The sequence below is a fragment of the Crinia signifera genome, chromosome 3 (genome assembly GCF_055691185.1).
Source record: "Crinia signifera chromosome 3, ASM5569118v1, whole genome shotgun sequence".
Taxonomy (NCBI): domain Eukaryota; kingdom Metazoa; phylum Chordata; class Amphibia; order Anura; family Myobatrachidae; genus Crinia; species Crinia signifera.
This window is the reverse complement of record NC_139219.1, coordinates 135313862-135329901: the sequence shown is the minus strand read 5'-3', so window position 1 is coordinate 135329901 and position 16040 is coordinate 135313862. Positions and strand designations below refer to the sequence as shown.

The window sequence follows — 16040 nt, the reverse complement described above, 5'->3', positions numbered from 1 at the left end:
GAGATTTCAAATATTATAAAGATTTAATACACTGCAGAGCATTGCACAGTTCATAATAAAGAATATTCATTGTATTGCATCGCATTGCATTGCATGCAATATAGTGGCATACAATTCATGCAATGTGATTTTTCATTGTAAAGACCCGATTTTTAATTGTATGATCACCCATGGGTGATTTCATACCCCCACTATCCAACTACTCATGGAGTTGATTTTATATAGTGTGGAGAGCGCAGCGAGCCCGAAGCGTGGCGAGCAGACGCAGAACAAATGTAAAGTAATCCGCGTCCGCTTGCCATGCTTGGATAGTGGGGGTATGAAATCACCCATGGGTGACTATACAATGAAAAATCGGATCTTTACAATGAAAAATCGCATCACATCGCATGCCTTAAGTAGTGGCATGCGATGAAAAAATTGGGCGCCCAGATAATACACAAGTACCGTTTTCAGATTCAGGTGGATCTGAGCGACTGTTTTGAAGAAAAGAGGCCACATTTGTGCCTCAGATAAAATGTGTGGCTGAGTCTCATGATCCATCTGACAAAACAGTGCTGCACCAAATGATCTGTCTAATATAAAGCCATCAGGGGGCCATCATAGATCTGATCAGAGCGAAAATTTAGCACATGTCAGATCAGATTTCCGGGAGAGTTTAAGGGAAATCTGAAGAGATTTATAGCTTCAGATATGTCTGCATAGTGGATGGGCACCTTTAAGGCCCCCATACATCAGCCCTTGTCTTTTTGACTGAGCTCTTAGCCAATCAGCGGCCGCCCAGTCTTTTTAACAGGACTCCACAGATTACTCCCCCTTTATAAAAAGGCTGCTCCCCTGTATAATAATAATAATAGAACGCCACAGCGCTCACCCCTTGACCCCTGGATAGGCTCTCCGGTGCCAGGAATGCGGCGCCATGATGTTGATGCCCACTGTGTCCGGCATCAGTCAGTGGGGAAAGTTAAAACCCGGCGAGCGCTCTCACATCGCGCATGCGCTGGTTTGGGGCGCCGGAGGCAGGGATGTGGTGCCATGACATTGTTGATGTTGTGACGTCATGGCGCCGCATCCCTGCCTCCAGCGTCCCAAACCGGTGCATGTGCAGTGAGAGCGCTCGCCAGGTTTTAACTGTCCCCAGTGCAGACTGATGCCGTGCACAGCGGGGAGCCGGCAAGCAGGGCGGGGGAGCCGGCGGCAGAGCTCCGGTGCTAGGTGACATGTTAGCGCCTGGAGCTGGTGCTCCGCCATAGCTACGCCTCTGGTGAAACTCAAGCGTAATTTGAAATAAGAAAAAAGGTGAAAACCACACTGTACAAATGTGCAAAGCCAGAAGAGACTGTAATTGCATTTAGAAGAAAAATTATTTTCGCCTGTGATTGCATTTAAATGTGATTCTACTGATGAGTAAAACAAAGGGAGCGATTACTTTTGCAAACAGTGACAACAATTTTATTAATAACTATAATTATCTGACAGTCTGGAGTATTTTGAGTTATCAGTTGTAATTTTTTTTTTATAATAAATACATGTTGATATGGAAGAATGTAGGAAAAGAAGACATGAAACATGGCAGAGGGGAGAAGGGGATACATTTAATTATCACTGTTAAGAATGTACAGTAATATACAGTTAGGTTCTGGACAAGAGCGAGGGAATGTGGCTTTATATGCTGCTACATGTACATGCCATTAATGAGATAGTCTGACTCTTCGGAAGCTAACAGATGAGCTTTCTTCATCTTCTGCCTCACAAACTGGAGACGGCAAACTATCATCAACAGTAGCAACGCGGTGATTGCCAAACCAAGGGCAAGTGGCAAGACAGCTCCTGAAACCAAACACAAAGAGCACTGATTTAGTTATACAGCACACGGACCTAAAAACAATTTTAATGTTTACATTTTCAGCGCTAAGGATCTTCTTCATGGACAATTGGAAAAGGGGAGCAATGTTTTGTGTCTGCGCATTTCTGCGCATGTGCAGACGCTGGGTGTATGTGGCCATGGCAGGGTGTTCGCCGGGCGCACGCACCCAGGATTGTGTAGGGGGTGTGGTGGCAGGCCGGGTGATTTCCCCATGAGAACTCCCAGCGTTTCATGGGCGTACCCATGAGAACGCTGGGCGTTCCCATGCAAATTGACCGGTGACAGGGGGCGGGGCTTTATCACCGAATGTCATCTGCCTGCCCACTTCCTCCCAAGGGTGCACACATATCTAAGTGACCAGAGAGTCACTTAGATATGCGTGCTCCTTCACCATCATTCGATGGCCGGTGACCATTGAATGATGGGGGTGGTTTTCCCTAGCCTGCGAATGGATGGTTATGTTAAACATCCATTCACAGCCAGTGCGGGCGAACACACGCTGTGAAGGGGGGCCTCCCGGGTGGGGTTTGGTGTACTCAATCAACCAGAATAACCCCCTAAGTGTATTTCACAACATTTAATTTTATTTTACATATAACCTTTAATATTAATGCTGTGAAGATTTTAAAAATATTGTAGCTTATCATAGTTGTATTTTGTTATTAACTTGATTGTCAATTGATTACATTTTATTAAAGTTTTCCTGTACTGGCTGGACAGTAATACAAAGCAGACACTTTACTGTGGTATATATTAGGCATGGAAAACAGCAGTGTGCTCCATCACATTTTTTCCAGTTTCCATAGCATTGCATTAATAATTAAAATGAAAATGTCTAAGAAGGCAAGACTATATAATTTTGGATATGACTGCCTTTGAAGTTACTTCAAATATTGGGCATTGATATGTCAACATTATTTATTATGTAGTTCGTTCTGTACACTTTCTAAAATCTGTAATATTAGAAACATCACCATAAATATATGTGCAAATAAAATGTAATTTGTAATGGAATATCAAAGTTAAAGATTCAGTAATAGAATAACATTTGTCAAGAACATCTAGAAATAGGTTTATTGATTTATTTCTTAAATAATAATACTGGCCTTTACAGGGTCTGGTGATAATGTCACATTGCCAGGTGAAAGTAATGGTTCAAGAAGCATTTAACAATATGTTTCAACAGCGATGGTTATCGATTTAAATAATAAATGTGCAGTGACAACAGCAATTACTGCCCAGTTAATTGACTGCACCTAAAACCATTGTAAATCATGACACCTAGAAGAATAAGAACTGTGATGTCTTTTATTTTTACGGATTTATCTATCTTAGCTTATATGAGTCTTATATAGGGAGATATGTAATTGTAATGGTCTGATTTTACAACAAGCTAGAAATTACTTGCGATTTCTGGCGATTTTTTATTAACAGAAACGTGTGATTTTTTTTTAGTAAAGGTACGATTTCTTCAGTAACTGGAGTGTGTGATTTTTCAGTAAAAGTTTTTTTTTTAAATGGCGTAAGATGTGTTCCCCCCTCACCCCCATAACTAGCTCCTTGCTCTTTCAACCGTTCTTGGTTTTCCAAATACGGGTGAACAAAGAGATAGGGTCCCTCCATATTTAAGAAACCAGCACCGGGCTCTTAAGGCCCCCATACACTATGCGATTTGGGCACGATTTTGCCCGATTCGGATGAATCGGGCTGTAAAATCGGCCCAAATCGCATATGGAGACATGCCCTCCGACCCGATGCGCGGCCCCGTGCGCATCGGATCGGAGTCGGCAGGTCGGACGGGCTGCACATAAGATTTTCTAGACTCTCCCCTTTCTGACAACACTAGCGGCTTGTCTCTATCATGCCCAGAACCAGAGATATCAGCCTTCCAGCAGCCGGTCCCTGCTCCAGCTCCAAACATCTGGTGTACAGTTTTATATTTTTGTCAATGGATTGCTCTGGCTCCTGATCTCTGATCCCCAAGTTCCCAGCACCTCCTGAATGTTGGGACTCTAGGTTTTTATACTATTGAAGGCTAAGAAATCTATTTCCAGATAATGCGATATCTGCAGTCAAACAAGATGCCCTTCCACTAGAAAATTACAAATATTAAGCCCACTCCATTATCCAACCCTTACCTGCGTATAAAACACCCCCTACCTCCCTGGAAGTCATTTACAAGGGACCCTTCATTCAGCTCAGTGCCCCCTTCCACACGTTAGTGTTCACCCTCCCACCACCTGTGCAGTAAAGGAGTAATTAGCAGAAGTTACTGCTCCAGGTCCTACATGTTGAGTGGAAGATAGAGCACCCCCTGCCACCCGTGGGACATCAAAGCTGCTGCTGATAGCACCCCCCACCCCTAGGAGGGGAGAATGGGTAAGGGCCCCAGTGCATTGCTTTGCCCAGGGGCCCACACTGCTGTTAAGACGGCCCTGACCCAACCAACACTATAGTCAGGTTTTGACACTTTACACAGCTAAACCCAACACGGCAATGCGTGTTCACCATGTAAGAAACCCCACCACTAAATATTGCCAGCTGATCTCCCATCACTTTAGATGGGAGATCAGACTGAGTAGCTGAATAGCTATAATCAACCTAATGAGAGCATGAAGTGTCCTGTTTTGTACATATACACAAAATTACCTGTTGCTGGTGCAAGGTGTCCACTTCCTTTTGGAATATGTTTAAAGATTAAGAAATCTTCTGCTCCTTTTTCAAGTTTTGATGAAACAGTGCCTATAAAAAATATCAAGTTTGTGATACTATATAGCATTATATAAAAAATACAAAACAAAACACACACAGGGCCAGATGTATCAAGCTTCAAAAAGTGATACAATGGAGTTTAATAAACCTGCCAGCCAAACACTGCCTAACTGTCATGTTACAGACTGGGTTTGAAAAATGACAGTTGGGAGACTGTTGGCTGAAAAATGGGTTGATCTGGGGCATGTAGACATAATTGCATCATTGTGGCAGCAGATTGCAATGGCCACATTAAAAGGATTAAAGCAGGAAAGCGGGGCTACAGTGATGTGAATCAGGGCAAATCCCAAGATCACCCCATACACTTTTCTTTTTTCTTTCCTTATCTGGCAGCTGCGGAGTGAGCAGATGAGAGGGATGGGGGAGGGGGGGATGCGACGGTGTAAGCATGCTGCTGCAGACTTACCTACTTTTTCAGACAGCTGGGAGATTATGCACTCCTTTAACATGTTCCTAAATACCTACGTTTTGTGTACATCACAGATGGGACAAGGCAGAGGGAGCAGTACCTATTTGGTTTGTAATGACTGGAGACTGCCTGGATCAACACATATACACTAACAATCTCAGACTGTGAGCGTAAGCCTGTTCTGGATCATTCCTCACCGCCAAATTCTAACGCAGGCACAGTATTATGAAAATCTGCGTATCATCTTGCGTCTGATTTAGAATCAGGTCCAGTATGTTATCAATGACACTGTCTGTATAACATTGCTTTTATGACAAAGGGCTACCCTGCTAATTAACAGGGCTTTGTGTTTTGTATAAAATGGAGTAGTAAACAGTTGTCAGTGCTTTTTATGCTTGTATTGCCTGCATAAATTGTGGGGGGAATGATAAAATGATACAGTAAACTATTTATGATTTCAGGGCATTTTCTAAGCGATCTTACTGGATCCAGTGCCGAATTTCCCATTAGGCCCGTGAGGCACGTGCCTAGGGGCGGCACATGTTTGGGGGGCGGCACTTGGATGCATGTGATAGTACTGTCAGCCTGAAATGTACCAGTAACTGCAAAATATCCACTGCACTGTACCATATTCCATCTTGAATAGAGTGTAAATGAATAGGACATTCCGATACTGCATGTCTGATATTAAATTGGCATTCATTAATTGAGGACTTATAACTAATCAATAAAAATAATACAATTGGGCAGGGGGGGTGGCCATTAATGTGCCTATGAGCGCCCTCACCCCTAAATCCACCCCTGACTGGATCGCTTCAAAAGTGCCCCTACATCGCTCTGTGTGCAGGGGCCATACAATAATGATGCCTGTCACTATTGCCTGGTGATTAATATCCTGCATGCAGGATAAATCTAGTGACATCACCGGTCAGGGCCAATGTTCTCACTGGTGAACACTGGCCCTGACAAATCGCTGTGCAGGGCTGTGTGCTGAGCGATCTTGCTGAGCTATCTACATTGCTCATATCGCTCAGCAGTGTCGCCCCATATATAGGCCCTATATTTGTAATAGTTTAGCATTTTACCTGGTGCTATTTCCTTATCTCCTCTGGGATCCAATGTTGTGTGTCGTTCCATGGATCCTGCACAGAGACACAAATCAAATATATTTGTATAGACATGTTGTTGTTCTTAGAGACATATGGACTATAGTGGTAAAAAAAAATATTCCTATAAAACTTATACATAAAATTATCACTGCCAGTATTATTATGAATATTAGTTTTCAATGCTAATTAACTACCAGCAATGATCTCTTTATTGTAAACTAGTGACCCATCAATGGATTCTGTATACAGGTCGAGTCTCCGTTATCCGTATATTCCAAAAACCTAAATATTATGAAAACCTTGGTTTCTCTGAATATTTTTTTTCTTTGTTTTTTTTTAATTTCCACTCCACCCCTCTTTTTTCATACTTCATCTCGTCCCTCGGTGTCCATCAGAATCCTCTTCAGCGGCATCCCCGAAGATCCCTCTGTGTGTTAGCACAGAGTAAAACTTCGTAATTACTTCCTGGTCATTTCAACACAATATGAAAAGTGTGTTTTTTATTATTTGGAAACCTCGTTTTTTAACTCTGAAAGTATACAAATGTTTAAAGCTGTCTCCTATTCATGCTGCTATAATTTTCAATATGTTTTGTGAAAACAATAAATTAATTGAGTTAACACAGATGTGCACAATACCCCAATCACTGAGGGTATTTATACCCAGACGCTGTACCTAGCAAACCACCTTGAAAAAGCTGCAGCGGCAGCGAAACGCGTCGGCAATTTGGTACACCTATCCAGCTGCTTGTTCATTTTTTCACCACCCTCAGTCTGTGCCCACCAGCAGAGCTTCTAAAACTCGATTCCCACTGGGACCACAGAAACCCCCTGGAGTGCGAGACCCTAGGACGGGCAATACCATCTTTGTGGAGGAACGCCACCTCTGTAATGCTGCCGAACCAGGACCTCACATCCACAAAAATCTTTGGGGCGACTCCGATACCAATTACCATCGATCTTTGGGGCAACTCCGATATCAATTTACCACGGAGACATTATAGTGGCACATCCATCCTATTCCACTGTTCACCCATCACCAAGGAACCAATTCCTTTTGGGCCCAAAAGAAGACAGGACACAGCTGATTTGAGGTGACCTTTTTGGGACTTTCATCCCCTGTATACAAAATACCGCAGCACCCATTTCTTGTAGTTATACATTGTATTTTTACATGTTACTTGTATTTATCAATACTTTTTATTGATTTTCTTAAAGCCACAGGCTTAAGAAGTGTGCACTAATATTATCTTGTGAATATATTTTTTACTGCAATAAATATCCATGTTTTATTCCATGCATGACTGAATAGTACTGTATAGCGCAACCACCCAACTTTTTTTTCTCTTTTACGCTCATAACCCCACTATCCATGTCGGCATGGAGTTGATTTTATATAGTGTGGCATGCGCAGTGAGCCACCGAGCCTGAAGCGTGGCGAGCATAGTGGAAAACTAAGCAAATAGCTTAGTGGGCGCCCAACTAACATATAAATACCGTATTCCCTCCTTCTGGATGCCGACGTCAGTATTCTGACCACAGGTCATCTGTATGTATCCTGATAATCGCTTAATTAACACTGTGCGACTGACTGCTCTCAAAAACAATGCCTACTTTACATGAGCTGACCCGGGTAGTTTTCATACAGTGCATAACAACAATCTTTGTAGTTTACTGGCAATAAGGTCTCTTCTACTATACCTGCAGATTAAAATAAACATGTTTGCAAATGGCAACAAATATGGTTTCCTGAACCCCTTAAGTTATCAAATATATTATATTTTTTATAGACAAGTAGCCAGGATTATATTCCATATTTATCATGCGTTGAACTGAATTGTTGTTGCTTTTTTTTTCTTTACTGTAAGTATTGCATATTACATATTCATAATAACAATCATTTTTAAAAACAGGACAAAAGTTTTTCTTCCATTTTTTATACATTCTCAATCACATTTCAGTAACATATATGACTTTCTTGATCTCTTTTAAAACAACCAGTATACAGCCTCTGCTTAAATCTAGCTTACTATATACCCTTGCATTTCTTACTATATAATATCATTATCATAGAAAGGTGTTTTAACTAATTTAATCGTTTCCTCATTATACCATTTTGTTAGACTTACTGTCATTCTAATATTGTCTTCGATCTGCGTGGGAAGTGTTTGCACATATGGTAACCATATTTTTTTTTAAAACATTCTGAAGCAGAGTTGTTTTATTTTTCTCTCTTCCCCTGGGACCCCTTGCAGAATTACATTTTTCCTGACTATATAGCGCCAATCATGCTGCAGCTGTACAAACCTGGTGGAGCCTTCCTTGTTTGGGTACACTGCTAGGGGGACTTTGTTATACCACTTTTGAACCAGGTACACACAGTGTGATAGGGAGCCGGTGCTGACCAATCACTCAGCACACATGCGATGCACCCACGATCCATATGGAGCAGCGTTTTTTCTATGCTAATAGACAAAACGCTCTGATCTTAGCAGGATAGACAGTGCAACACATCAAATACCACTTTATGTGTTATCTAAGAACAACATATAACACCTTTACTGTTTTATACGCACATCCTACCTTTATTGAGAATACTATTGTCAGTTAATTCCTGAGGAAGCGTCAGATCCTTTTCTGCATTTGTGGATTCAAATGTATTTTGGGCTATAATCTTGGATTTTTCCACTCCAGAGTCTTGTTTTGTGTCGATTATACGTCCTTCATTTGCTCGAATATCAGAGTTCTCAGAGATGTGAACAACAGTTTTCCGGCCAGAGTTGACTAAATTAAATAAAAATGATTAGCAGCAGCAGCATATTCAGTAGTGTCAAATATAAAAGAACAGTTCTAGAAATACTGTAAAATGCCTGATTAATATCCAGTAGGGCTATTTAATTAGTTCTCACATAGCCAACAAATTGAACTAATAATAGTAGATTTACGACTATTCACTTGCATCCATTTGTTTTGCCTATTGATTATTGTATACAGCAGTGGTTCCCAAACTGTGTGCCATGGCACCCTGGGGTGCCTTGGAACCTTAGGGTGCCTCGGGTTGGTGATACAGGATCATTTAAAATTCATTATGCTCAATGTAATAGGCAAAACCAGTAATCGTGGCTACCTGTCATAAAAATATGTGGAAGCTAATCTTATATATGTCAGCGGCTTCCTCAGTTTGGTCAAACTGAGGAAGCCACTGACATATACAGAGGCGGAGAAACGCGTTTTTGTAGCTGTATGGTACTGGTCACCGCTGCTTACAAGTTTACCCACCGCTGCTTACATCCATAAGCTGGTATTACAACTGTTCTGTGGCTGCATTTTTTGATCTGGACAGGTACAGGTCCTGGACAGAGGGAAGGTCAGCCCCAATGATCTTCTCTGCAGTTCTGACTACCTTTTGGAGTCTGCATTTGTCTCTCTCACTAGCGGAAGTGTACCAGACCAGTATCGAGGAGCATAATACAGACTCCACAATCGCGGCGTAGAAGAGGAGCAAAAGCTTCTGTGGGATGTTGAACTTCTTCAGTTGCTTAAGGAAGAACAGCCTGTGCTGCGATTTTCCAACAATAGTATCATTGTTAGGCCCTCATTTAAGGTCCCTAAATTGTGGTTCCTAGGAATTTGAAGGACTTCTTCCTAAAGTCCAATACCATCTTGACGGTTTTGAGTGAGATGAGCTCTAGATGGTTGCTGCTGCACCACCAGGCCAATCGGTCCAATTCTTGTCTGTAGGCCAATTCGTCCCTGTCTTTGATGAAGCCAATAATAGCAGTGTCATCGGCAAATTTGATTAGACAGTAAGACCCCCTACACAAACTGGCTTTGTTTTATCTAAGTTGTCTTCTCTTCATTGTGTACTTTGAAAGAGTTTTTAGTGAAGATGGGAACCTCATCAGCAACCGGCGTAGGAGGTAATTTCCACAAAATGTGGAAAAGAATGTTCATCAAAATGTATTATAAATTCCACAAGGAAAACAAGGAAAATCTGGGTACTCATGTATTAGCAGGGCCATCAATTAACATATGTACGGCACCGTAGGGAAATTGCATCGCATGCAATTTTTTTGCATGTGATGCGATGCAATTTTCCTATGTAATTTATTCACTGCTCTTTGGCCTTGGGCGGAGCGATGAGATCGCACCGCACATAAAATCGCATGCGATTTTAATGGCGATGCCATTTAATGTACTATACACTTGTATGACATACAATGGGATTTAGGCACCCCCCCACTATCGACGCCACCCTGAAGCGTGGCGAGCGCAGTGGAACGTGTCCTCTCGACCTATTCATACAACCACTATCCACAGCGGCACGGAGTTGAATTTATATAGCGTGGCGAGCGCAGCGAGCCGCCGAGCCTGAAGAGTGGTGAGCGCAGGGCGCCCCGCGAGGGGACACTAAATACATGTAACATAATTCGCATCCGCTCGCCAACACTTCGGGCTCGGTGGCTCGCTGCGCTCGCCACACTATTTAAATTCAACTTCATGCCGATGTGGATAGTGGGGGTGTGAAAAGGTCGGGAGGACGCTTTCCGCCGCCGCTCACCACGCTTCAGGGTGGTGTGGATAGTGAGGGGGTGCCTAAATCCCATTGTATATCATACAAGTGTATACTGTAGTTCATTAAATGGCATCGCACCCTATAAAATCGCATTTTACATAGGAAAATCACATCGCATGCAAAAAACAAATGTGATGCAATGCGATTTTCTTACGCAGAATCGCACACTAAGCTATTTGCTTAGTGGATGCCCGGCAAATACATAAGTTCCAAAATCTGTATCAGAAATTGCCTCCACAAAGTACAGAGGGACTTGTGATGGTGAATTCCAATGAGCACAAATTAAAAGTCTGTGAAGAGGATGATGTAAACACTAAGGAATCGGAGGATGAGGATAACGCCATCCCTCTGTAGAGCAAGTTTGTGCAAGAAGAGATTAATTGCTTCTTTTGGTACTCTTTACCTAGATGGGCGCCAGCGATTGGAATCGCGGGCGTCGGGGGTAAAAATCGCGGTCATCGCGGGCATTGCGGGTAAATCGCGGGTACATAAAAATCTGCTACCCGCGATGACCGCGATTTTCCCATAGGGAACAATGTTAAAAAGGCTGATTGAGCGCGATTTTCATGTAAAATGGCTCAATGCCCGCGATTTTGCCATAGGAATCAATGTTAAATGGGCCACAGAGCCCAAATAGGCACAATTAACCCTTAAATGTCCCCCCAAATTTTTAACGCCACCCCACGATCCACGCCAACCCGAAGCGTGGCGAGCGCAGCGAGCCCGCGAGGGGCGGCGGTACGCGTCCTCCGACCTTTTCATGCCCTACTATCCACTAGGGCGTGGAGTGAGAATAGAATAGTGTGGCGAGCGCAGCGAGCCACCGAGCCCGAAGCGTGGCGAGCGCAGCGAGCCCCGCGAGGGGACGCGGATACCTTCACAGTTATACGCGTCCCCTCGCGGGCTTCACAGGTGTCCGTGGCGACGTGGACACCTGTGAAGCCCGCGAGGGGACGCGTTTACCTGTGAAGGTATCCGCTGCGCTCGCCACGCTTCGGGCTCGGTGGCTCGCTGCGCTCGCCACACTATTCTATTCTCACTCCACGCCCTAGTGGATAGTAGGGCATGAAAAGGTCGGAGGACGCGATCACCACGACGGGCGCCCTTCTAGGTAAAGAGTACCCTTCTTTTTTTAAGGGGGTCCAAACAAAGCAATTATTTCAGCCACAGTTCTGGCAGACCCTGTGGCTGAAATGGTTGGTGTGTTAAACTGTGCATGTCCTGTTAATACAACATAAAGGTGGGTGGTGGGCCCAATGACAATTCCATGTTGCACCTCATTTCTTTGCATTATGTGCTCTTTGGAGCATTTTTTGGCACAGTTTGTAAAACTGCCATCCTTTCGACCACTGCAGTGCCACTCCTAGATAAGCCAGGTGTTTGTCATCTAGCTACCTCAGTGCAACATTTTGGCTTAAAAACAGTATTGTGAGCTGTAAGGTGTTCAGAATAGCCTGGAACGAGTGGAAATAAACGCTATTGAGGTTAATAAAACTGTAGGAACTAAAAACCCCAGATCTGTGATCTTAGCTGTTTTATGATTTAAAAAAAAAAAAGATACAGATCCAAAACCCACAAAATAAATTCAGATCCAAAACACGGAGATCAAAACATCAAAATGTCGGGGTGCACACCCCTTCTAAAAAGTTGCAGACCATGTGGGTTCTGTAAACATGAATGCCACATCCTAAATACCTTATTAGCATAGATATTAAAACAGATTTTTTTTGCAGCAATATGTGTTTTTCCTATATATATATATATATATATATATATATATATATATATATATATATATATATATATATATATATATATATATATATATATATATATATTATATAATGATTTAAAGAAAGGTCAGAGCATATGACTGCAAGTATCAGCTGTACCAGCACAGAGCTGTCCATTGTGAGATCATCATGTCAGCTACTGTAGAATAAACTACATATTTTCCAGTTTCCTAAAATACTTCATTTGCATAATTCATAAACAGATCAAATCCCTTAGCCCATGACTCTGCTTCTGCATGTAATTCAGGATGACTCACAGTTCTGGCAGAAAGCTTCATCAGAGCCATCCGGACACTGCCGTATTCTGTCGCAGGCCAGAGTAATATCTATGCAACACCCGTCATCACAGATAAACTGGTAGCGGGTGCAAACACCAGTACATGCCGAGGAAGCTGCAAAAGAAAATGTGGATTATAGCAAGCTAAACAAGAAGGGAACTTCACATGTTGACTATCAATGTACAGTCAATGAATATAACGGAATTCCATGTTCACAAATTACTAGTGCACACAGGTAATACTTTGTAATGTAAATAAAGACATTCAGCATAAACTGGTGTTGCTCACTTTCTACATTTCAAGTGTAATGTGGTGCAATTCTGGTGGCCGTGCAGGAAGCCGGCAAAACTCAGAGGTTTTTTAAAGGTGCAGTCATTTACAAGGAAATGCCCCTTTAAAAAAAACCTCTGAGCTCGGCTGGCATCCCAACCCCAAATACTTTTTTTTTTGCAATTAAAGCAAAGTTCAGGCATGGACAATGTAAAATACAGTATCAGCAGTGGAATACAAAGTAAGCTTCCTGGTTCCATTTTCAGAGCTTCTGTAGCACCACTCCAAATGTACTTCCTGATCTATTCTGGTAACAATGTTACCAAATAACATACCTAGAAGTACTGGTTCCAGAAGAGGTGGTAGCTCTACAAACCAGTAATGTACTGAGCTGTTACTGTTCATGTTATAAAATCAATGGTAACAGCTGTCAATTTATGTTTTACATCAGATCTACTGTACTTTCTGTTTTCCCTATTACAGTAAATAGTGTTGGAAAGAAGGTCGCTGCAATAAGTATCAGCATCCTATTCTCCTATTCTCCTCTCCTGGGTTTATCCTGAACCCTTAAGGGGCATACACATGTAATACCCTGCTCCTGCGATGTATAACTGTATGTCTGACTTGGTGCATTGCACTACACACTGAGATAGAAAATTCCCAACAGCCTCTGCAACTGTTTAAGAGGTCAGGAGCTGGTCAAATGACCAGTGTGAGTAGATGACAGCGGAGTGAGAGCAGCAGTTGCGCAAGGTCTGAGGTGATGATCAGAGCAGTAAATAAGGAGTGCTGCAGTGTTACTGCCAATGGAGGCTGTGTGATTTTTGCAATTTTTTTGGCAAAAAAACGGCCGAAATCACACATTTCCCAAAATCACATATTTAATGAGATGCGAAAAACTGCAAAACCGCAGATTTTGCAGCGAAATCGCACATTCTGAAGGTGCGATTTTTAGTACCACCGGAACTCGCATTCAGATGTTTTCCCATTATAAAGTATAGAAATCGCAATTTTAATGAGATGCGAAAACGGGAAAATGTTACTAAAAATCGCCACACATGCACACCAGGTTCTGACAGGCGAATTTGCCAGAACCATGCATTGCAATCTGTGCATGGTCCTGTCTTAAAAAATGTGCAAAAGTTAATTTAAAAAAAAAAAAAATGGCGTGAGGTCCCCCCTCCTGAGCATAACCAAACATTCCAAAAATACGGGGGACAAAAAGCGTAGGGGTCCCCCGTATTTTGAAGTCCTGGGTTGGTTTCAGAAATAGGGGGGACCCCTACATTTTTTTAAGACAGGACCATGCACAGACCCCCAGATTTTTTGTCCCCGTTTATTGGGGGAACCAGGACCGGTCCAAGAGTCCGGGGATGGTTTCAGAAATACGGGGGACCCCTATGCTTTTTGTCCCCCGTATTTTTGGAACCAGGTCCGGCTCAATGAGCCCGGGGCTGGTTATGCTCAGGAACCTTATGCCCAAAAAAACTAAACTAATCACACATTTTCATGACTAAAAATCGCCCATTATTGCACTTTTTTGCCCGGAACACGCAGCTCATTAAATTTGCGATTTTGCTGCAAAAAATTTGATTTTAAAAAGTGCGATAATGGGCGATTTTGGAAAGTAACTAAAACTCTCATTCTATTAAATGTCACCCTTAGTGTCTGAAGCAAATATAATGTAACTTTGTGAACAGACTTTTTCAAGCAGTATGTAATTTTTGCCAAAGACAGAAACCAGCCCTGTGGATCTACGGTACGTAAGAAAGCACTTATTAATAACTAATTGCTCAGAGATATTTATTCTAAAGTGCATACAGTTGAATTACCAAGAGTACAATTGACTTTCTCCCCACCGGAACGCTTACAAACGTGCACGCAACTGAAAAACTACACTGTGTAGGAAATTTAGGAATGGTTTTCTCAGGATTGTCCAAATAGTGACTACTGTAGTTCTGTAATCTTATGATTTATTCTCTCTTAGAAGAACTGTTTAAGAAGACTTGCATGTAAACATTATTTCAGAAACACTGTACTGTGTTCAGGGACCATTTATTGTTTAACTATGAAAATTGTAGCATTTTCATAAATGCGGTTACTGTTATTGAAAGTACAGTACTTGTAACTTTGATTCTGCACATAATCTCCCTACTCTGCATAGTGTGTTATTCATTTTAATTCATGTTATACTGGCATCAAAGTTAACCAATGAGAAGATATTCCAGTATAGTAAATCTTGTGTTGTTTTTGAGTGCAATTTCCTTGCATTGTATAACAGTGTTAAAATCTATGTTGTTATTCCTTATGCTTAATATGAATATATTACCCTTCATAAAATAATATTTTAACAAAACCAATGGGTACATTATTGGAATTATACTTACCTGAGAAGTACACACACGTTAAGGTGTGCTAAACGTTTTTGCTAAGTTATTTAGGGTAGGTGATTTCCTAGTGTCTATATCGCCCATACACATGCAGTGATGTGTGCTAAGCGACAAAAAAAAGGCAGGGTAGTGGTTCAGGATGACGTAAGTCGCAATCGCTCATTCTGTACACACAGAGCAATTTGCAGTCACTTGCTAAGCAGTTTGACAAGATTTTGACTGCATGCACTGACTTAACTAGCGGCGATAGCGACGCACGGGACCGTGCATCGCCATCGCTCGGGGCATACACACAGAGCAATCTGTGCTTACTTTCTATGTAATCTAGTCAAACCATTAAAGGTGCGTACCCACGGTACGATATAGTGCAAAATCTAGCACACTATCTAGCTAGTTTGGAATAGCATGCTAGATAGTACACTATATCTTACCGTGTGTATGCACTATCCGATGTACGATGCGCGCTCCGGCCGGTCGTCTGGGAGGGAGCTGCTCGGGTGAGCATGCAACTCAATCTGGCTAGAAAGCATAAGATAGTATAGTGTAGTACAGCTGTGATGTCATATCTTATATGATA

At 42.2% G+C, this 16040-nt stretch overlaps 1 protein-coding gene across 1 annotated transcript in view; it reads right to left on the bottom strand.

Annotated features, from left to right (window-relative positions):
• Positions 1-1425: 1425 nt before the first annotated feature.
• Positions 1426-16040, bottom strand: part of LRP11 (LDL receptor related protein 11) — a 35225-nt gene continuing 20610 nt past the window's right edge. The window contains exons 4-8 of the mRNA XM_083176577.1: positions 12783-12917; positions 8740-8940; positions 6134-6190; positions 4517-4609; positions 1426-1830 (exon numbers count right to left, since the gene is read on the bottom strand). Coding sequence (XP_083032703.1) covers positions 1676-1830; positions 4517-4609; positions 6134-6190; positions 8740-8940; positions 12783-12917 — 641 coding nt within the window. The 3' untranslated portion in view covers positions 1426-1675. The remainder of the gene's footprint in view (positions 1831-4516; positions 4610-6133; positions 6191-8739; positions 8941-12782; positions 12918-16040) is intronic.